This window comes from Bombus vancouverensis, chromosome 4 (assembly GCF_051014615.1).
Source record: "Bombus vancouverensis nearcticus chromosome 4, iyBomVanc1_principal, whole genome shotgun sequence".
Taxonomy (NCBI): Eukaryota; Metazoa; Arthropoda; class Insecta; order Hymenoptera; family Apidae; genus Bombus; species Bombus vancouverensis.
The window spans coordinates 8,297,567-8,321,660 of NC_134914.1; the positions used below are offsets into that span (position 1 = coordinate 8,297,567).

Below are 24,094 nucleotides of genomic sequence, written 5' to 3' on the forward strand. Positions count from 1 at the left end.
ATAGTAAACGAAAAAAATTAAATACATATATAAAATTAAATATATATATAAATAAAATTAAATATATATATATATATATATATATATATATATATATAATAAAAAGAAAGGTATACTTATACCAGTACAAGAAGGTAAAAAAAATATATTCGTTAAGAAAACGAAGCATAAGGTAGATCGTGATTCTGATAAGAATGAAAATATTTACTTTCTCGAATATCCCGCCACTGTAACCGATAAAATAAAGCGACGATTAAGACGCTGATAACGAACGTGCCGCATTCGTACTCTCGTATAATAATGCGCAATAGACTTTATCTAATCCCGTCATGAGCTACAGAGAACAACGATATACATATAGCATTCTATATTTGGGCATTCAAAATATTTTAGGCAACTCGCGCGCATGTGCATGCGACACCGCGTGCTTGATACTTCGAGGAACACGGAACCGAGGAACCTTCGTAACAAGAAAGAACATTACGAAGGAAAGCTTATCGATGGTGGACAATCGGTCGATACGTCACAGCACGTCAATGACGAATTAACCACTTGTCCGTTGAACGCGGGATTATTCATCGTTTAAAATTAGTACTTTTTTCCTCGATCGGCCGTGATTGTCTTATCGAGCGTGTAATTCAACGTGAATCGGTCATCGAGATAAGGTAAGGATGATCAGCCTCATTACACACGTGCTCCTATGTGAGTGCACAGACAAATCGATGCAATCCATACATCGCTGATCTGTCACGTTTTCAAGTGGAATAATATTTGTTATTTCTGTGTACGAGACCAAGAGACCTTCGAGACGAAACACAAAAATATTTCGAATGCATTTTCGAAGGTTAATCATTTGTTCATTATCTAGAAAGCGCCTGAATTGTCGAAACCTGTGTGATCGTCGCTATGAAACAATGAGGTTCCGCCAGTATCATATTCGGTCACGTTTTATCCTAACACTTGCATGCCCGTAAGCTAGAATGACATCGATAGCGGACGATACATCATGGTGTGAGGTCAGGCGAAACACGTGACTAGACTGACGTGATGCACGCAAAAGGTTGCACGAGAGATCGCTCATTACTGTTATCTTTTTATCTCGGCGAGATGCTAGATACGATAAACGAGGCAAAAACTTCATACGGAAGCGGCTCGTTTGCGTTCTCTCAGTATCTCGCGATCGTAATCTTTGAGTTTTTGAAGTAAATCGAGCAGAGAATGCATTCTGACAGAGTATGGAGAAAAGAAAAAGAACAATAACCACGTATATCTCGAGAGAACCATAAATCGACTCGGGGAACGTTAGGCTGTTTGAACTTTACCGAAACGTGTTTCTGTAGTCCCGACACACATTCGAGTACCTATCTAACGTGCGACGTGTTCGAAGTATTCAAAGGTTTTTTCAATGTGTGCCGCGTTTTAATTGCGACTTAATTATTCACGAGTCTCGCGTTACTTTGTAGCCGGAAAGCGACCACAAATGCAAGGCTAGGAAGAGGGGGGTTATGTGATTACAAGCGAGGCAGGGAACCGTGAAACATGTTTCTTATTCGCGGTTTCGATGCCGCGTTGTAATTAATGCTCTATCGAGTTTTGTCATTGAACGTATAGTATACGAAAATATTAGTCTGTTGGTACGTTATGATACAAGTTTATTGAATCACTGCTTTCTCGCAAATGGACAATGACAGTGGGCCCTTGAGTTGCTTTTTTCATTTTTTTTTCTCCTTTTGAATCGCGTATGTGGTAAGGTACCAAAATTCCTTTCACGCCCGTGGCTCGTTTTCACATTTTCAATGTAGCCATTGACAGAATGGTAATCATGATGACAATAATAGTAATAATAATTCATGACAATAATTAATAATAGCGACAATAATAATAATGATAGTAATAATAATAATATACAATAATAACGAGATATGCTAACTGTCGATATATCAAGAGATAACAAGTAAAATATACATATGGTCGTTTCTTCGTAGATTTCTTCTCGATATAGCAATCAAATGACGAAAACAATTTTCATATTTTCCCGCGTTTCGTCTCGAACGATATACATCTAATTCTTACGAAATTTTGCCTTTGATTTGCGATATGGTTGCTGTGATGCAAATGATTAATGATTAACGCGCATAGGTTAGGTTCGGCTCCTACAAATATCCATCTCTTTCTCTGACAAATTTTCTCGATCATTTTCCGCTTGCGCTCTCTTTTTCTTTTACATATTCTCTTTCATACTCGTACATACACTCTCTCTTTCTCTCTCACTCTCTCACTCTCTCACTCTCAGATTCGTTTATCAAATTTTAGAGCTGCTCTCTGCGGTACTAATTAATCGAGTCATATATATGTATATAGTCGCAATATATATATATATATACAATACATGTTTCGTGACAGCGAACAGGCCGTCGCAGCACAATAGTTTAAATTACTTATACGAACGATCTTCGTAACAAAAAACATCTTCGATCTGTTCATAATTCATAAAAATTGTATTATTTCGTTTCTAAGATGCCCGTCGATCTAGTTTCCTTTCATCGTTTCGACTTATCACCTCATTTCGAATCGATGTCTCAGATTTTTGACCCATGATTCATTCTTTAAACTAACATAATTTTCAAAAAGATTTTCTCCATCGATTTGGTCGAGAGGAGAAACAAGATGGCACGGGCATCGTGTACCTTTCGATTCGCATAAAATTCATCACGCGCATGAGCGTTTTTTCTATTTTCATCCTAACATTTGCCGTCGATTTAAGTATTCGAGATGGTACGTAAAAGTGCTAGCGTGTAGGTACAAAGAGGAAAATATATATGTATATTAATTAGCGTAGGATGAAAATAGCGAGTCTTTTCTTTTTTGGAAAAATAGCTTCGAAACGGTTTGTTAGTCGCCCGTCTAGCTTCGAACGTACAACGCGTCGAAGGGGCGCGAGCCAAGAGGATTTTAGACGATTAACTGTGACGATCGCAATCTATAATGCTCTTCTCTTTTATTTACAAATTCATCTAGATATACAAGCTATGCCTGAGGCTAGAAAAAATGCGATCACTCGAGCGCAGGGAGATTGATTCTCGATCGCGACATGAACTCGAGATTTTTAACTCGATCTCCGTGCCACCGCGTGAAAAAAGTCGACGTACGTTTACATCGCACAAAGACAATTTTTTCATCGTATCATTTATTCATTTATTTTGCTCTATTAAAGAGGATTCCAGAGGGAAACGGCTCAAAAATGTATACAAGTAATTTTCCTTGTAAAAACTCCGTTAATCTATCGAACGTTGCGAATCACCAAAACGACGTCACATTCGTTTTATCGATGAATTTATGCATATATCAATTGCATTATATTCATTGCAAAGTTGTGCACGCTCTTAAATATTCATCGGAGAAATACAAATGATGCCCAGGTTAACTTTTGAACCGTACGCACCTAGAAAAAAATTGATTATCGAAACGTTTCTCGATCATAAATAACTTCTATCTGATTCTCAACCGACTGGTGATAACAAGAGTAACGTTTATTTATTTTTCTAAATAGATCTTTTTATCCATCTAACACATCACATTACCGAATTACTTCTTTTTCCTTTTTTTTTTTTTTTGTCATGTAAATACAGTTATACCGCATCCAAGGATAACCAACATATCATCGTGACTTCTATTGCCATGATTCGAAGTTCATATTTTTATTCCTTTCCTTGTACAATTTTCGATCGAGACAAGAGATTCCGACCGCATATCAACGATCATGTATAGACGACACGTGACTCGATTCTAACGCGTATATAAAAATCGGACAAAAGTGTTTTATATACAATTTCCACGTGAAAGGCAAGACTACACGTAAAGACTCCGCAAACGAAGTGATCTCCCGTAGGATTTTGCACGATTACAATTATATCGATATCCACATAACACCCATATAATTACATGGACACATCGATAACACATGAATACATCGTAACGTTAACCGTACAACAACGTACAACTCCGTTCGTCTATCAAATTCGTAGAAATTGTAACAATTGTATAGAAATTCTAACTCCTTCATTGCTTTTTAGTCCTCTCGCGCTCTTTTCCCTACTACCGCAAATCTACATTGTGAAACTTCCAAAGTGTCCCCACGATCGATTGGCATAACGTTTGGAAAAATATGTTCGATCGTCTGCGGGTTTCTCTTTTTCGAGAATCTCTACAGGACAAAATTGTTTCACGCTACTCTAGCTGCTCTATAGCTTCTTTGTATAAAAGTCGTTCCGGTGTCCGCGCTCGAGTCGATCGTCGAGAAAGAACAGGAAAAGTGTAGAGAGATTCGTGTGTGCGCATCGTGTTTAGAGCGTGGTCGCTCGCACCATCGGGACACGACCAGCTCGTACAAATATTAATATTATTATTATTAAAATATTCGGTGTAAAAATATGTATGATACAGGCGCCAGGGTACCTCGGCGACTTTGGTACCCTGTCTAAGAAACAACGAGCGGCTCTTCTCTCTTTCATCATCCGTCGATAATCCTAGTTTCCCATGAATCCTCGCCGGAAATCCTTCCGCAAAATTGAATCGAGTCGAGAGTGATTCTGACACTACCCCAAATGCTATATTTTCGACAGCGATTCGTCAATTTCTCTCTTCAGTCTCCTCGCAAGAACGCGTTGAGATACTTGAAAAAATTCTCATCTTGCAAGTTCCTTCTTCTTGTTACTGTTCCACGCGAATCCTCGAGGTCCAACGTTCCCTTTGTCCGATCTTACCACCGTGGGACCGAGTTGGATCGCTCGAAAGCCGTTTTCAGCGGTTTTTTTCGTGATTTTGTCTCGAGAGCACTGGGTCGCGCCCTCTTCTTTATCGTTTTAATCCTGGTAATCGGTGACGACTCGGGGCGTCGTGACACGCCCGGGTCTCAGGTCACGTCCACCACGAGCCCGTGAACCCAATCATCGGCTGGCTGCTACGTCAGCAGCTTGAAGAACATCAGGGCTAAGGATATGTTGATGAACAGCACCAGCATCACCAGCTGTTGCCGGGAGAACCAGTCCTGCAAATTTTCGTTCGAATAAAAAACCAGTTTCGTTTACGGATCTCTGAATTATTTATTAGTGATTTGTCCTTTTACGGAACTACCGCTAATAGGATTCCTAATATAAATTAGGGAATAGAATTAATGAAGCTTCATATGTTCATTCGACAGAGATAATAGGAACCACTAGTAAGTAAAAATTGATGTCAAATAAGTTACAGGACATGTAGCACAATTCTAGTCTTTCGCAAGAAAACCTTCAGAAAAGAACTGACAGAAAATTCGTAATACTCAGTAACGTTGTGTTCGAATGTAAATGATGCAAAAAGTGAATCCGAAATTTACGACTGAAACATGCAAATGTATGTAAGGAAGAGTAGTTTCGTTTCGTATGCTGTTAGAATATATTATAAGCTGCGTGACGCTCGTGATTAACAGATACAAATAAACATTTTATGAACGAAAAGAGACTAATTTATCAAAGCAGATTGCTTTCATTATAACCGATCAAAGTATATTCATTTCAATTTATTTGGTATAAAATAGATCTTGTCGAGAAATGAATTTATTATAAAAAGATTAATATATAAGATTAAAAGGTGATTGATTGATCGTTCATCGCACGTATGAAACTTCATGAGACAATTACAATTCAAAGGATGTTCTAGAGAGAGCGGATATTCAAAATGATTTGATTAAACATTCATATTTGCGCATCAATACTCGTGCGACCTACTCTTGGAAATACCCGATAAGAAGCGAACGTTTTTGCGTCGTCAATTCGAGCGTGAGGTTGTCTCCCCTCTTTAATTTTTTCCAAGGTCGTGTCACCCGATTGTATTATGAGTACATAATTCTACATTCTACGCGGTTCTATGCATCGTCTACGCAATCTTGTAATCGCGAGTTATCGGGAGTGTCATTTATTTCGTCGTATTTAAATATTTTAATAAGTTCGCTTTCGTTGAAGAAAACGAGAAATGTTACTTATCACGTTCCCCACTTGCGATCTTCACTTTTATCTATAACAAAAGTTTGGTTGCTGATCCTATCGATTCATTCATGAAATTTTAAAAAGCCGCGAAGGTGTAGATAAATTTGGCGCACATGGAGAAGGCAGCACGACAATGGTTTCATTAAAGCTTTGACGTTCATATTAAACTTATTATAATGCTAACCACTTAAGACGATATTATCAAACGATGCTCCGACGTAATGCGTTTACATATGTAATTGGTTTCCCATGTAATTATATATTACAATGCAAACTACGCGTAAGATTAGTATTGAATTGTATTTTTATGCCTCGCATGGAGAAAAAAGTGTTGGCGTTTTATATGTTTACTAGAAACTTGAATTTTTAATTTAAAATTTATAGCCTTGATTTGAATTTAAAATTGAAAATTAAAAATTAAAAATTAAAAATTAAAATTAAGTTTTAAAATTAACAAAATTGAAAATTACAAATAAGAATTAAAAATTCAAATTTGCATTTGAATTTGGTAACAATTGAATTGTCGGAAAGAACAATAGGGATACTCACTTTAACCTGAGGACTGACCAAGTATAGCAAGGGATTGGCCCTGAGTCTTTCACTCTCGTCGATCTGCCTGCGGATCTCCTCTCTCCTCATGCTGCTCAGGACACTGACTTCCTCCCTGGATAGCGGTGCCGTTGCTGTCAACTGAATAGGTTGAGCCACATCCGGCAGTGATTTCTTTCGTTGAAGGGATACTGCCGCCGCCGCCGCGGGCATCGCCTGCACGAAAAAAGGAAACGAGAAACAAAGAGAGAGAGGTGGCTCTTGAACACGATCGATCATGTAAAGATGTAAACTTTCATTTCTATGGATGTACGTATAGCGTAAACGCGCATCATACTGATAAAAGGGCTTTTAAATAAACTGCCTTAAAGATTTGTCTGATCAGGAATTCGGCAATTAAAATCTCTGTGAAAATTCAACTAGTGTTCACGATCAGGTTTGTCGATACTTCGCGAGAATTACATGGGAAATTATATTTTTGTTGTTAGAGATATCATAAATCTGTGATCGACAATCGCAAATAATCGCAATTAATGATACTCGAAGTTCTTATCTAATGTTGAAAAACGACGAAGGAATAATTTATTCTCGCGTCTGAACTGATAATAATGGTTAAGGTTAAGGTTCGTTGGTTATAACGGTTGTAAGGTCGTAGCGACCCGTTTCAGGAATGGCTTCAATTTGTTTGGCGCGTCGTCGAGCATCGGGGACGTTTACGTGTTCATTAGTTACACATTTTGAAGAAGCAGAGGATACAGGACGGCAAAGGGAGAAAGACAAAGAATTCTTGGACCAGTTCCAAAACGTGCAATGTCGCTCGTAATCGTACGTAATAACGGTGTAAAGGCCAGGAATTCTAATCCCAGTGAACGTGATGCGTTGACCTTCGGCACCGAATTTTATCTCATTTACATAAGAAAAAGAAAAAGAAAAGGAAGGCTGATAACAAAATAGTGTATTTAGTGAAAATTATCTATTTAACTATGCTTCATAGCCTTACTTTTTTATCAATATGTTACATAAACATTTGCCTTCAAGTAATTACTGCTTTGATATTCATATCAATTTAACGTAACCCACCATAAAGAAGTGAAAAAACTCAGTTACTATCTAAATTAGAAATTCAAATCTATTTTTTTCTCAAGTTGAATTTGGAATTTAAATTAATACCCAAACGTTGTTTTATAACGGTCATAATGTTACGTGAGTCCAAGTTTTCCGCGTTTTAGCAAGCGTAAAATTAGACCGGCGCCCCTGCTTCCTTCGGCGATAATTTTCTTCGATATCATTAATTAGCCTCAATCAGAATAATTCGTCTTATTTCGTTGTCGTATCTGTCGCTACGGTTCATCGAGATCCTGTTCCGAAGGTTTAAAACTGTCTCTCGAGCGTACTATAAATTGCAACGATAGTGTCGCGTGATATCTGAGAAGAAAAGCCCGGCTTTCATTCTCGATGCACTCTCGGTCGCGACTCGTCTTTGCTATCTTTCATCCCCCGGTCTCACTATTCGCGATATCAAGCCCGGCTTATCGAACGATTTGCACCGTAACAATCTCTATGGACAATCATTTCTTATCTATTAACACAATTCTTGCTGAATTTAAAATGTTTGATATCTTTCAAACATGAAAAAGCGTATTAATCGTAAATTCTGCATCGAATTCAAATTTAAATGCAAATCATTGTAATTAAGATTATCAATGTGTAAAGCTATTTATTCATAAGTATTTTTTCTAATATCGTACTACCTTGAAAGAGTATTATTCCTTTTTATATATCGATAGTTTTACGCATTAACGATTGAACAGCACACATTTTCATTGAAAAAGATGACATTTTTTGATCGTTGTTATGATGATTTTTGTTAATGTTTTAATTTTAATGTCACTTAGCTGCAATTAGTAAATATCTGAAGAACCAAGGATGTAAGCTTTCTAAGAATAGATAATTGAGCGAAATTTTGTAAATAACCAAAGATATATGTAATATTATGACGATCTATAGAATTAGTTTTTAAATCGTTTATTAGGTTTTCCGCTTTTGGTTTTCAATCGTAATTACAACGATTTGAATTGAAGCTAGCCGTCGATGAATTCAATTGAAAGAGGTCAAGTTCAACTTCGATTTCGTCCTCCTAAGATAACACTAGCTTATGAGAGGGGTTCATCGTCACTGAAGACAGATTGACAGAATTTGGGACGTTTTTTTTTGCCTCTGTTCATACCTCCACTGGAGGCGCGACGATCCATGACTCGGAGGCCCTCCTGGCCATCAGAGCGGGGCTGCATAATAGCGCCTCTTCCTCCTCGTCGGGTTCCGACCACAACATCTTTGCCTCGAACTTCCTTTCTTTCCAAAGTCTCTAAAGTTCACGGTCGAGAGCCGACAGCTCGAACTCGTCCGAAGCACCGGTCAATACCGTTGTTTTACCTTCTACCGGCTCTATCTGAACATTTCGATTCAGTTTCTCACAACAAGGGATCTCGAACAAGCTTCTTTTACAGCGATCTGCCCGGACCCCGTAGCGCTTTTCTCTTTCCAGATGTTCTTGATAAGCGCTTCTTTTAGTTCACAACGATGAAAATGGAAAATTCGGACCTGCAGCCTCCTGGTGAGGAAGCCAGGCCGCAGACTGAACGGCCCTGGCTTGTTCGACCGAAATAGAGAGACGCCCCACTATTTTCACGTCGAAATAGCATCGACGAACAGCACGTCGCGACGCTCACGGCTGTGAATCGACAACGGATGCCAGAGCCTTGTCGATCCGCTGCTCGTTGATTTATGACACCCTGTCGTCGAACAGTCCTCCCCGTTAACTTTATTTTGGAGTCACACTCGGAATTGTCGCTTTTTCGCATCGTGCATCGTATCGAGCGATAGTTATTGATCGGTATTTTTAGTCGAGCTCCGTTCTGGGCCGGATGTTGATCTATCCAACGATGAAGCCAGAGGGCCGCTTCTTCGCTCCTGACCACGCAAGGAACTGTTTGCTTTTGTTTCAACATTGAACTTGGATTCTTACAATTTACGGAATCTATCATTTATTTTCGTCGAATCGATTTTTATTTGCTCTGAAAAAACTTGTGGGTGGAATTGCGGAGGTTATGTTCACCTAGATATACTGATTACTCTCGCAGAAAAATAATCGTAGTTTCGTTTCGTTATTTCTGATAGTACATCCACGTTTAATTTCTTTCTTTTCAGACCCTGAACGATTGCGTATTCATTTTTGTAGAAAACGAGGAAACGGTAATAGGAAAGTTTTTCAATTTAGATTTTAAATAGAGAGAAACTGATATTAATTTGGAAGACGTCATTTGTGGCGCTTTCGCAAGTCAACTAACCACTAAATTTTTTGAAATTTTGGAGGAAATGTAGCTTTGAGCAATAAATACGGCGTTTAAAAAATATATCATTGGTCAGGTCAGGAATAAACGCTTATCATGAAACAGGAAAAATGAGAAAAAAGAAGAGGTATAACGCAGGGACGAAGAAAATTGCGTAGGGTTGTTCACGGGCGAAACACGACCGGAAATATTGTTACGCAAATAAAGTCGAACTCGCAATTCGCTGTCTGATTCATGTAGCTGGCATGCGAATAAATTCGTCGAAGGCGAAATTTTCGAGAATTCTACGCCCCGTCTTCTCACGCCAAGATGGGGCTCGGCCCACTTTATTTGCTTTCTTGTTTCCTTATTGCGTCTCGTTGTAGTCGTTTATATCATTTTATGAAACATCCAAAGATCTATATTGACTATTTGTCAAGCAAACAGAATAACAGCAATGCTGTTTAGTACACATTATTTGTCAACAACAGTTTACATAAATTAATATATTACTCTTTTTTTCTTGGAATAGTCATCATGTTTTTCCTTCCAAACAGGATGTTATTTTTTTATTTCGTTCAGAAAAATATATGATATTTTCTGAATTCAATAACATCATTACACATTCATATTGACCAAGTTATCGCGTTAGACCACTTGTTTTTCAGTCAATTTATTATGGAATTTTAATCCTGGTGGCCATGGTGCAACAATAATTAGCTTTGTTAATTGAGGCGATAACGCGCATTGCAAATGCATTTCATTGCCGTGGTCTCCTGACCAATGACGTATCAGCGTACAAGGTAATCATTGTAGCAACTCTATATTTTTCTTATTTTAAAATAGTTTCTTCTTATGACAAGCATAGTATGCAGAATTTTTTTCTTCTCCGCTTTTTTCTAGCGTGCGAAAATGCAACGTTTTACGAGCAATGAATATCCGGTGGCTCGTATTCATGTTCTGATAAACAGTACGTAGATATTCTATGTAATTAACAAACAATTAATCTATCGGGATCATTGACTCAACGATTCGATAACATAGACGCAATTCAATTGAGAGGAAACTGATCGTAAAAGTGCAAACACCTAGTTTTCTAGAGGCTTTGCGGCCACGAGTTTCTGCATTGCAAATTTCTCGTTCGCGTCGTGTAATTCAGGTCGAAACACATGTTGACCTTATAAATATTTCAGGAAGCTCGTTTTACAGTTATACAGTTTACGATTTAATCCTACATTAATCGCGTTCGATGGCAAATTTAATCGATCTTTCGAGTTAATTAAGAAAATCTTTATTTCCAGTTTTGCAAACCAGTTTCGTCTTATAGAATGGTGACTCATATAGAACAGAATACAACCTACACGGCAGATATAACGAGGCTCTGAAGATAACTTTCAAAAGTGCCTACTGCTCCTCCGAACATAGTTACGAAAATATCATCCGTTGTTTTCACGCCAATATATATTGTCTCGACGAGTGCGGACATCTTGTTGCATGTATTCGATGTACGCGTTTCTTGGCACGACTCTAAAGTCCAATTAAACCAGCATATTTCGTTATACAAAATACACGAGATTTTTCTTTTGCCGAATTCTTGAACAATTTGTATTAGCGGCATCGTGAAGCAAGATATTTCAAGGCTTTGTCATTTCGATTTAATTTCAAGGTTACTGTTTACCACGATGACGAAACGATATCGAATTTTTCCGCTCATTCTACTCGTAAATATAACGAAATTGGTATAAAGAAATCAGTGTTTTCTGCAAAATAATAAGAAACGACGATGTGCATCCGAGTTCATCGGGATATCTGTAATTCACGCAAGCAAGAGGTCAAGGAACGTTCGAGGTTTTTCAAAATTTTAAATACTAGATATCCTCCTAATCGACATGTTTTAATCTGTCGGCCAATAACAGCTTTTACATCATATACATAAATACATTCAATACATCGAACCAACATTTGTAATATCGTTGTGTAATTAGCAAGGTTTCATCCCAATATATCTCTATATCGGTAAACTCGTTCCTCGAAATGTAACCTGGAAGTACATCGTTGCGTGTGTGCATTGGCTATTCTCGCTTATCGATCTGCTTTCCTCTAAGGACTCTCCTACTACGTTGTTCTCCTCTAATACAACACTATGAATTGTCTTTATATTAAAATACGTGAAATCCCGGTTATATGCCACGGTCAGTGTCTTTAGAAATCGTATCTACCGTTTTACAGAGTAAATCACAAACGCAATTTGAACATCTTAGAATTCTTCGTGCAAATATATCAAAAAATATTTTTTAAATACTTCATATTGTTTCTTTTTGTTAAGAAATATTTACACAAATCAATTATTTTTTAAAGAAGAATATTATTATTTATTAAAGAAATAGATAACTCTTAAATAGTTCGACGTGTAACACGTCATAACACTTTGTTACGCGTACGAGAGCTTACTATGTACGAGATAATGATCAAATTTCAACGTTTGTGCTGTACCCAATAGGATTATGTTGCATCTCAGATTCTCGTGAAAAGACACTTTCGAATAACTTGGCACTTGAACAACCCCGACGTTAGCTTCACGATACACCCACGATGGTGCTCGATATTTCGCATAAAAAATAGTGTTTGAAAGGTCAAGGAACTTGGGGAGGTTCAATTCCAACCGAGCTTCGTCGTCTAGATTATTCTCGTTTTGCGCTAAGGTTCCAGGTTTCATTCGATTGTATCTCAGGTCATAATCTTTTCCTCCTTCCCCCTTTTCTCTTTTACGTTGGTTTATTTAGTTTTCGTTTCTTTAGGCACGACCATTGTTGAGGTACAATTGCAACCACGTTGAATGGAGAAATTCTCGTAAAAAAGTTTCGTTCGAAATAAGCCTTTAACGAGTTTCCATCTTTTTCCATGTAAAAAACTTGCCATTGATCTCGTTCGCGTATAGAAAGGGTTAGAAATTTTCGTAGAAATTCTTAATTACTTCGAGTGTGTACAACCTTGAGCAACGTGACGCATTTAAAATTCAATGTTTGTTATCGGTGGTTATATTTTATCGAAATAAGTAAGCTTTAAACGTCATCAAAAAGTATTGTTTTATTCTTTCGTTCGTCGTAGGCTAGCGTCGTACTTTTAAGGAATTCAACGTGGCGCACAAAAAGCGTTTCGTAATTGTACTGTGAAAAACCGTGAATAAAATAGAGAATCCTGATATATTTATTACGCGTGTGTTTGTGTTCGTGTGCGTGTATACATATACGCGTTAATGTTTTTAGGGTCGTACCTAATGCACAAAATTATACTTCCTTGCGTCGTTCTAATTCGACGAGAGGAATAGTATGTGTATTCAGAGGTACGTCGAGAATTAAATTTACGTATTCATAATGCACATTTGGTACCGACATTTGTGCCTGTTGAATAACAAAGATCAACCCGTTCGAGATATTTTAGAATAGTAACTTAAAAAGTAACTTAAAAGGAACAAATACATCGTCAATGTAAATATTAATCCTTTTAAAATTTAACAGGAGAAAGACTTTGGTATCAAATATAGTAAGTGATATAAATTTCATTCATTAAGTAATTATCGATATTGGTTAATAGTTGTTTATATTTAGTTAATTATCAATATCTATTTCCCAGGAAAAGTTGAAGTTACGTTTTTGTTTAATACCAAAACTGCAAGAAATCTTCACGATAAAGAAATAATTCTTTTCTAAACCGTTCATTCTGAATTCTTTGTTATTTTATAATATTATACTGTCAAAGAGTTAAATCTTCAAAATATCTATCTTTCTCAGAATCTCCCATTATATCACCAAACTTGATTTTTTTTAGACACAAGTTCCATTTTACATCTTAAAGAGGAAATTTAAGAACAGTTATTACACAATTTCCACTAAAATATCTCTCCTTTCGTCCGTCGGTAATCCTACGATCTCGAAAGGGTTATCATCGTCTTCCATTCGTACAGTATTTATTACCTAAATAATTATCTCACACTACATATTTTCTCTTACTTATATCTACGAAATATATATGTATATATAACATGTGTGTATATGTGTATGTATATATATATATGTGTGTATATATATCCCATCTTGTAGAACTAGTACAATATATCATAAACTTTACAGAGTGACGCTACGTCATAGAAGCATGCGTTAGAAAAATAATGTTTCTGATCAAAAAATAGGAGAAAACAAGCGGCGTGGAGGTGGAGGGTAAAAAAAGATTTTTTTCTGGTAATCGTCGCCAAGTAAACGTGAAACGTGGAACAAGGGGGACTGTAACTTCCGTCGGTAAGGGTCGGGGAATGCATTCGAGACAGTACAATTAACATCCGACAATGACGGATGAGAGACAGATCGTAGAATTCGAGGTAGAAAGTACATAGGGTCTTGTTGAGACAGAGAGGAATCGAGAAAGCGGTACGAAGCTTGTTAAAAGGAAAAGAAACGCACGGTCAAGTAGAATGAAAGAATTGTAAAAAAACCGGTCCCCGCCTCCACACCGCGCGAGCCTTACCTTTCGAATTCCTTGAATTGCTTAATTAATGGACGTAACATCATACACGTTACTTTGCTTATTTAATGGACGTAACACCATGTTGAATGAGTTGAAATCATTTGCGTGCGTGTGTAAGTGCATGCTCGGTTTTCGATCGTTCGACATTCAATCGCGATCAATCGATCATTCAGTGGAAAAGTATTCGATGTTTGGATTTAATGAGAAAAAAAAGGAAAGACGATTGAAATAGATTGAAAGAAAAAAAAGGAAGAGAATTAATTAAACGGTTGTGTTTTGAATTATCGGTCGAGTAGTTTGGCTTTCGTTCGATCACTCGAACGAAAGTGCGTGGAATTAAAACGAGTCTTTTTTCTGTTTTCCTTTTTGGAAACGTTAACGACGTAAATATCTTTGCATCCGGGTCTGTACTTCTGTACCATTGTTCGATATTGCGTTTTTCTTTTCTCTTTTTTTTTCCGCTAGAATTTTCACGTCGGAACGAACAGTCTACTAAGCACCTCGATTTTCGACAAATTTTCATCATCTTGTTGCTCTCCCCTACAAGCTATGTAGTCGAACGAATCGCAATATCGACAAATCGAGCACAGGTCGTCTGCATCGCCTGACAGAACTCTCGCAAATATTCGTTCATCCATTCTACTACATCTATTGTGCTTCTCATAGAAAAATAACTTCTGTCTCTGACAAGAAGGCGGAAAGAACGTTGTCCGCTTCGTTCAATGCCCAAATTCGATTTAACCCTTTCAGCCTCGATAATACTATTTTACACCGAATCCATGAAGAAACCTTTTTATCTGTGCGTTCAGCTTTTGAGCTTCTTTTCATCTCTCAGAAATCTTACATCCTTTAACCGAAACCATAAAAAAACGAAAGAAAAGAAATTGTTATGTACCAGAGGTTGAAAGGGTTAAGTGGCTGTCAATCACGAATGCGAATTACCTACATAATAGCTAGTAACAATCTACGACCAGGTACGAGTTCTTTGCTAATTCACACCTTGAGAATTTCAAGATTTGCCAGTGTTAGGGTAAGGCTATGAAGAGCGACCATATAGCACGGTGATGACTTATGCGCGAAAGAAGTCATACAAATAGAATTTTTGTACAGCAAACACCTTTCAATTTGCACCAAGGCCTTTTATGACAAAGAAATACGTTCAACCCATGGCGTAGTCATCAGTGACTCACGACAACTTTGTTTTCATGATAGATTGTTTACTTCGAGTTATTCGGTAGAACAAACCGACGGTGGGTTATTTTTATGTTTTGTAATTTCTTACATCAACGTTTTTCTGTGTCGACCTTTTTTATGTTTCATAACGATCCTCGTTGCATAAGGATACTTCCCGATTATATGTTATCCCCTAACAGTATTTTATCGTTCAAAGGAGAACATCCAGAATCGTTCTTGCTATAACCTTACCCTAATGCCCCTGTCTGGCACACACGCGATCGTTGAGACTAAATGGTCGGTCTGAAAATATTTTCTTTTTCGACGCATACCAAACAACGGTTCCGGTCTCTGTTCCCGTTAACACGTCGCTCAGGATGCCCGTGTAAACTGTAAGATACCCGTTCGCTAAACCATGTACAATACCACGTGCACCAAACGAGTCGAGTCCGTTCAAACATCCAACGAATGTGTTTGATCGATCAAAACGTTGACGATACGACTGAGCGAAAGCCTTAGAGTTTAGAGAAGCGGCTAGGCCATTCTCCTCTAGACCACGTTAACAAAATTCAACGATTATTCGTCCAACAACGAGCAATCGCGTGAAACACGCATTTTGGAACGTATGATACTTTGGAATGTACTTGGGTATTAATAATTATTGGTCGATGGAGGTTGGAATGTATTTAAACGTTGTTGCACTGTTGAAGCTCGAGAAATTGTTGGTTGCGCGCGGTTCTTGTCGTGAATAGATCCTAGATTCTTAAGCAAAGATTCTGCAAAGTTCTTTACCCTTGATATTAGCTTCGTTTTTCCGCGAAGAAGCATGTATTTTAGTCACACTAGCTGTTGTTATGTGGCCATAAGTTAGAACACAACGTGTTATACGCCCTACGGGTAACATTACATTCTATAACGAACACTAAACACAGTATCACACTGAACAACATACAGGCTACGAATTAATTCGTGGACCGTGTAAGGGTAATCGTAAAAACGATCCATCGGTATATCTTGATCTTAACCCTTAAATTAATTCTTCGTTACATAATCATTTGTCGCAGGCCACACTTTCTCTCCGATAGAATGGGAGGAGGCAGACCCACCCCCCTTTCCTACCCTCGAGCAGCCCCTTCTCGCTTGTTCTCGTCAGGAATCCAGGATCTAGTCACGAACGCCGCCCCTCTTTAAACTGGTCTCGACTCATTCGTTATAAAACGCGACGCGACTCGCGTTTGGTTCTATCGCAGTGTGTGTGTGTGTACATATTTTATTTATAATACTTATACTCATAGGGTTGCGCGGCCCTTCGACGTTGCGGCGAAGGCGGGGACCGTCCGGCCTGCGTCCTGGGATGGCATGCACAGAACACAGCACAAAATGCCACACAGTTACACAGACAAACAAATCGACAGAGAAGAAAAGGTACAGATAAAGAGACCCGTCACCTGGGCGAGGATGGACAAATCCATGGGTGTGTTATTCGGGGTTAAGGTCGTGATTAATAATCGTGAATTAATGTACTCTGACTCGAGGGAGGAGATAATCTTTAGGTGAATTATACAAAGGTGAATTATACAAAGGCGAATTAAAAAGCGTTAAGGTCGAAGAGTAAAAGCTATCGATGAACGTTAATGCTTGACGTTCGTATAAAAATGGCGACCGTTGCTTCGAACCATTTTCTCCAACTATATGTATAGAAATCGTTGTTCGGTTCGTGGTAGAGAAAGTTGATTAACGAGACGAACGAGTAGTTTGATCGTGGAGAGAAGTAAAAAAATTCGGAGTGCTTACTTCAATTACGTTCGCTAACTAATGGCTATATGTAAACTATAGAGCGGGAATTAAGATGCGAGAAAAGAAAGAAGGATACGATCATTACGGTCGCTAGAGATTGAGCAGAGAAAGATCGTACGATGCGTCTAATGAGCAGGCAGAGTGAATATATTATAATGGTATATATAAAATTGAAAAGTAAGAATCGAAAGTGCAATGGCGTTATAGAAGAGAAGTAATAAACTTTAATAAATCGGAGAACTCGATATGAAATCGTGCTACGAGGCTAGCGAAATTCTACTCTGGTTCCTTTTACTTGTTCTCGTTCTAGAGGCTCATCTAAACGATTACGTCGTCCCGAAGGTATTTCCTTTCATGAGAAAACTCTCTCTCTCTTTCTCTCTCGTTGCGAGATAGTTAGCTATAAATTCTTAATGTTCTCGCGGGAAGCGTGAATGAACGAGTAACAGCGAACGATTGTTATCTTGTTTAACATCCGGTGGTATTTTTGAACGACACTCTTGGAAAAGCGTCTCGTTGCATTTCGTCGAAAAATCGTTGCGGTCGAGCGTACTTTTAAAACGAAACCGATTTTAATACGTTGAAACTATTTCCCGAACTTTTTACAAATTTTCCTTTTTTTCCGCGTCGCGGCTTTCCCGAAAGGAACTTCCTCGAACGTTTGTCGAAGAAATATAATCCCCGGAGAATCTCGGTGGATAGACTCGTGACAAAGGCCTAAATAATGCACTAAAGGGAAAGCCTATGAAAAAAGGAGTAGCGAATCTATATGGATCTTCCTTGATTTAACATTCATGATACTTGGAAGGATGCGGACAACACGTGAAACGTATTCCGGATCATTGAATTATATATAACGAGACACTACATCCGAGAAGATATGTAAAAGGAATACTTCATATATCTTAATTTGAACAACCACAAACGAAGAAGATAACGTAATTCATATATTTAGATTAAAAATTATACAATAAAACGTTAGAATTTAATGTAAATTTACTTCGAAGAAATACAAAAATTTTTTTTTTATCACGTATTCCAAATTTCAATTCGAATAACGGATTAAACAGGATATGTTACACAGAAATAAAGAAACAAAGGTATAAATTAGCGTGTGAAGTTCAGATCCAAAAAGCTCGCAGCTCCTTTTCGAGGTCTCGTGACGCAAGTGCAAGGACATCGATGTCGCGTGACAAGTAAAGAGACATAAGAATATGCGAATGTAATATCTATGTGGTGGATGGTAAGTACGAAAGAAAGAAGACTCACCTTCGACATGCCACCTCCGCCACCGCCTCCGCCACCGGATGCGGTCGAACCGCGTCCGGGAGCGACGTAGAGGCTTTCTGTACGTTTAGGCTGTCCTGGACTCGGCAGAATATCTTGTCCAAGGTTACGATTCTTCAGGAGGGCGCCCTCGAATTGACCGGAAGTCGAGGCAGCGTACGTCGGCGTGGCGGCACCGCTTCCCACTACGGATCCGTTTAATGGTGTGCCCGACCGAATCGCGCTCGGTGCTCTCATAGATCTAAATTTGCAGATCGAAGCGTTAAAATTTATTCATTAATACTTTTGTTATTACTAATCCACTTTTGATTGTAAATGAGTAATTTACAATTTAATCCATAATTACAATGGTAGATTAAAATTTGTTACATTTTTTAATTAATATCGTAAAAATTGAAATATCGAATAAGTAGATAAGCGACATGAAAGATTGACGAATGAAAATGGGATTTAATATTTTGGGAATGTTAGTTTCCATTATTATTGATCAGTGTTTAATTGTAAACGTAATGGATAACAAATTGTTAAATTGTTTACTTCATTTTACTTCATTTGGCGTAAAATGAAGATAATAAATATATATATAAATAAATGAGGAGAATAAGTTTTGGGAATAAAAAACTAAAAAACAGACAAATTGCAAGGCACCTGTCGAGCATATCTAGGGATGGATTCGTGACGGATTTATCGACGGACGGCTGTCTCGATCCAGTCAATCGGGAATGCGCTCTAGCGTATCGATCTACGGAACTATCACGACTGGGCGGCCTCTTATAATGATCTAGCCTGTAAAATGATAGATCAGAACCGATATAATTAAGAAAATATCCTTTGAAATAAGAAGAATATAAAACAGATCCTTAACGCTAGAATTATCAATAATGTGTACTATCTAATTATTATTGAAATGGCATGATTACAGTAAATAGTTATATACAGGGTGTTCCAACAATCGTACTATCCGTGTATTAAAAAAAATGTTAACTCCGTGAATGTGACGAGTTTGATACTTCTAGCGTTAATCGAATTTGTTGTATTAATTTACTCGCGTAAACAATGAGCTCAGAGACCTGTCGTTCAGCGTTTGCCCAATGGTATTGGGTCGATCCTGGGGAGATAAAACCCTGCTGTTTCTTCGTATACTCGTAGAACTCGGTGGTCGTTTTGCGTCGCCATCAGGTTCGTATTGTTGTGGAATTTGGGTTTGTGATTGAGGTGGTAATTGCTGCTGTTGCGATTCCCCATATATTTGCTGGGAGTTGTATTGATTCATTTGACTTAGCCCATATTGATTCGGTAACGTCTAAAAAGAAATTGAACAGGATTGATATATATGCACAAAATTATATAACCTACACAGTTTAATCGAAAAGAAGATCTAGTAATCTACTTAATGTGTTATTACCTGCTGACTAGGATAACCTTGCATATTCTGATACCCGTGTGGTCCAACTTGCTGCTGTTGTTGGTACAAATACTGATCGCCCTGAGGTGGATTCATAGGTTGATATTGAGGCTGATTATAGGGACTACCTTGAACAGGGTACTGATTCTGCGGAGCGTATTGCCCTCCCTGGAACTGACTCATTGGCTGATACTGATTCGGTATACTGTTAGGATACTGTTGAATAGGATTCTGAGCCATCGACTGAGGGTATTGCGTTTGATAAAGATTTTGACCGCTCAAGGTAGTCTGGTTCAATTGATTCAGAGGTAGCTGGTTCACCAGTTGAGCTGGGGTCACCTGATTCGCTAGCTCGCTCTGTGATAGCTGATTCTGCGGTAACTGATTTTGCGGTAGCTGATTTTGTGGCAATTGATTGCTCAACAGTTGATTTTGCGACAATTGGCTCTGCGGCTTCATGCTGGCTCTTCTGATCGACTGCATCACGTTACTTGCCGTGGTTGTCGCTGACGTAGTTGTTCCCGACGTTGTTTCCGAGGTCTGATTCTTCATAGGCGTAGAGCTAGGTTGATCCACGCTGCCCCCCTTGTGAAGAATACTCTTCGCTGGAATACTGTCCTGAGGTGGTGGCACGTACTTCGGTATCTCCCTGTTACGTAATCTCTCGAGTCCAGGTTGTCGGAAGTCCGGCGCAAATTGCTTCGCCGTCTGCTGAGCCAGTTCCGAATCTTCTCTCGCTTGCTCGGCAGCTGCATCCGCCAACTCGGCTCTTCCTCGCGCAGTGGCTGTTCTCGAGATCGCTATATCCGCCTTCTGAAGAGCGATCTTGCTCGCCCTTTGAGCCGCATTCACCGCAGCCTCTATCCTCTCACGGAACTTGGCCGATCTGATAAGGAACAGATGCTTCTTCTTCTGGCTGGTGATCAACACGTTGTTCTTGTACTTGCCCTCTTCCTTGGTGCCATCGCGGAACGTTGTCACACCGTATCCGTACTTTCGATTATTGAACCATTCACCCTCGTATCGCAAGCCATCGCTACGCTCCGATATACCGAAGCCTGTCCTCTTGTCGTTCTTCCACTCGCCGAGGTACGTCTCGGTTACCGAGGCGTCCATTTGTTCGTCCTGAAAATGAAATATTGTTCTTATACAAGGAAAATTATATTAGAAAACTATTCAGCCGTTTCAACCTCTTTCGTACTACTATTCGCCAAAATATCACAACGAATCTCACCTCGATGACGAAGGACGCATTGCTGTCCGTATGAACAGATGCCGAAGCCTGACTCTGCGAGCTTTCTGTCGACATCCACGATGCTGAGCTAGCATTACTCCTAATACTGCCTCCAGTACCATGTTTCTCTAGATCACCTGTACTTCTTTGCTTTCGAATCTTCAGTCCCTGAAATTGCAATTATCTTTTAAATCAACCTGTCTCAAATCTCACTATCTTTCTCGAATTTTGATAGGATTAAAATTACGCCTTACCGAAAGAATGCCCTTCTTCAAGGATTTCTCCGTGAGACTCTTTCTCCTTGCTGGTGGATTGTCGCTTCTAGCTTTTAACACGAAACCACCCCTACTGTCACCAACACGACGATCCCTTCTGTCGGTCGGTTCTGGTGTTGGTGCCACTGCTCCGCCATCGTCCGCGCTCCTCAGAGACGTTAAGGAAGCCCTGACGTGCTTTGACGGTTTGTAATGACTCGCCAAACCAAACGGAGCACTCGCTCTCACGCCATAGCCGTGCCGCATGCCGTGGTACCACTGACCTTGATACGTGCCTATGAAAAGTTAGCCTATCGTTAATCACTTGGTTTTCTTAATCGCTGTCTATTGAAAATTCCATTTATATCGCGTTCTCTTATCGATTACATTATACAATAAATCATTCGATTAAGTTTGCGATATTATCAATGTTTAGATTTTTTCTTTTTTTTACCTTTCGTTTTTTATTTAATTTGTAACCACACATGGCGGAGTAAATAATAAAATTGCTTACACTAGATTAACTACTATTTGATTTGACTTATAAACGAATTACTCGCATTCGTAAGCTTCTGTATCTTACGTTTAGTTGATAAAAGGTCTCAGTAGACTATCATAAGGGTTTCACTTACATTTTAAATATTAACGCGAGCGTAAAACCATAGGAAGAACTCAAATCTTTTCTCGCAAGCAAATTTTTCTGTTTACCATCCTTTGATAAATATACATATGCTTACATTTGCAAATTCGTTTAAAGCGTATCCCATTTCCTTTTCCTGGAATATACCAAGTCCAATCAACTACCGACAGCCGCTTTTGCCGCGGAATTTACATATTCCCACCGTAAAGACGAAACTTTGTGGTTCACCGGTTCATGTTAGAAACAGGGTCCTGGAAATCACGTTCCAGGAACGATGCTACATACGGGCGGATGTGACGAATTCCCGGGAACGCTTGCACTTGGTAATAAGGTGCATTGTTTTTGCCAAAACGTGACCGCGTTTCAAAATGTCTCGCATGAGTCACGTAGTGGCGCGCGACTGGCGAGAACAAACGTGTTACGTGTGCGACTCAGGGATGGAATTATTCCGGATAACGTGTGGGTGCATTCCTCATTCGAAGAAAATCTAAATTCCACGCCGATGAGATACCGCAGACCGCCTGCAGACCGCTGATCTAGCACCGGCTGAATGATCATCGCACGAAGGCTATCATTAACGGCCACGCGATCTTTCGTGGAAGAATTTTCAATCTTTGTCGAGTTTCCCTATTCGACGCCTCTTATACGCTTTCTTTCTCTTCTTGACGAAAGAATTTGTATATTGTAGTATTATAAGCGTTACGCGGATATTTATGTGGCCATAAGAAATTTCAATTCATTGATGAGGAAATAAATTTTCATAAAAGCCACAGACCCGTTATAACTCAAGATTTGAAAAAATTGTTCTCAGCATATATCTGTGTAACATGTATACATACATATATAAGGAAATTTTTAAGCATTCCGTGTTTCAGAAAGTTTCAAGTTGACTATGCATAGAGTCGGGAAAGTATGATCGTGAAGTTTAATGAACAGGTATATAGGTTAAACTAGAGAGAGTCAGGTAATGATATCGCGGATCTATGATATTGGAAATGTTTGAAAATAATTCAATGCATCTATGGCGCGAAACCTTTCGGTGTAATAACGTTTGAGAAACTTTTTCACGAATTTACATTACGGTCTATTTTATCTTTCGTGACCACTGTGTTAGCACGCGAATTCCGCGCGATTCACTGGAAAAGTATTTCGCTAGGAAAAGAAACAAAGAACGACGACAATGAACACTTTTCAGTAGGCCGCAATGATCAACAAAGTAGCAGCGAGCTACTCGAAAGCGTTTCCATTCTGCACCGTTCCTCGCACAGTCCTGCATTATTCGACCAACAATAATCATCAAAGTCTTCCGTCCGTATTCGTCGGGCATTAACAAAGTACCACGATTGCAACGGGAACGATGCATGTCGTTTGTCGTTCCACGATGCACGTTAGTGATGCTTCTCTCCCTTTATTCCAGTCGTGATTACAAAGCAACCTCCCGCGGATTCGATTCGTACAGTCAACAACAATGCGTTTCTCCGATAGTACGTACGTGTTTTTAGATTCTCAGTTATTGGACATCAACTTTTGGAAACTATTTTTTCAAGCACAGACATCCTCAATTAAATTTCCTGTCTTTTGAGTTTGTTTCGATCGAATTGTCTTTGTAGATCGTATGGTTACAGGATTCAATATTTTTGGTCTGCGAGAAAAATTCTTTTTTATCGATTATTAATAGCGGAAATATTTTTCGGGTGTCTTTACAAAGAACAATAGTCGAAAACATTAGAAGGTTTTTTCAATGATCAAATTAAGGATTGAGATTGAAACATAGAAATTCATGGACGAAGGGGTTAATGGAGAATAAACCAGGGATAGACAGGAACTTTGTCGAGCCTCGTTAGAACTAGCTTAATGATTATCATTCAATCGTATTTCTTAC

The 24,094-nt window shown here is 38.7% G+C and overlaps 3 protein-coding genes across 4 annotated transcripts in view; 1 reads left to right on the forward strand and 2 right to left on the reverse strand.

The window, feature by feature from the left end:
* Window positions 1–24,094, forward strand: part of LOC117156797 (uncharacterized) — a 154,843-nt gene that overhangs the window by 5,419 nt on the left and 125,330 nt on the right. The window lies entirely within an intron of this gene.
* LOC117156739 (uncharacterized) lies at window positions 1,636–9,198 on the reverse strand. The gene is made up of 3 exons (XM_033334040.2): window positions 8,800–9,198; window positions 6,573–6,788; window positions 1,636–5,047 (listed from the first exon to the last, which is right to left on the reverse strand). The coding sequence occupies exons 1-3, from the start codon at window positions 8,902–8,904 to the stop codon at window positions 4,961–4,963; spliced, it is 408 nt and encodes a 135-aa protein (XP_033189931.1). The 5' UTR covers window positions 8,905–9,198; the 3' UTR covers window positions 1,636–4,960.
* Window positions 10,506–24,094, reverse strand: part of LOC117156737 (uncharacterized) — a 48,238-nt gene continuing 34,649 nt past the window's right edge. Inside the window, exons 4-10 of the mRNA XM_076618232.1 lie at window positions 21,573–21,868; window positions 21,319–21,486; window positions 20,085–21,209; window positions 19,750–19,982; window positions 19,328–19,465; window positions 18,662–18,920; window positions 10,506–16,944 (exon numbers count right to left, since the gene is read on the reverse strand). Of these exons, the coding sequence (XP_076474347.1) occupies window positions 16,885–16,944; window positions 18,662–18,920; window positions 19,328–19,465; window positions 19,750–19,982; window positions 20,085–21,209; window positions 21,319–21,486; window positions 21,573–21,868 (2,279 nt within the window). The 3' untranslated portion in view covers window positions 10,506–16,884. The remainder of the gene's footprint in view (window positions 16,945–18,661; window positions 18,921–19,327; window positions 19,466–19,749; window positions 19,983–20,084; window positions 21,210–21,318; window positions 21,487–21,572; window positions 21,869–24,094) is intronic.

Coding starts and splice junctions, on each gene's coding strand:
- LOC117156739 (XM_033334040.2), bottom strand. CDS start 8,904: ATGTTGTGGTCGGAACCCGACGAGGAGGAAGAGGCGCTATTATGCAGC. Junction 6,789..8,799: donor TCGTCGCGCCTCCAGTGGAG/GTATGAACAGAG, acceptor TTTTTCGTGCAG/GCGATGCCCGCGGCGGCGGC. Junction 5,048..6,572: donor TGGTCAGTCCTCAGGTTAAA/GTGAGTATCCCT, acceptor GAAAATTTGCAG/GACTGGTTCTCCCGGCAACA.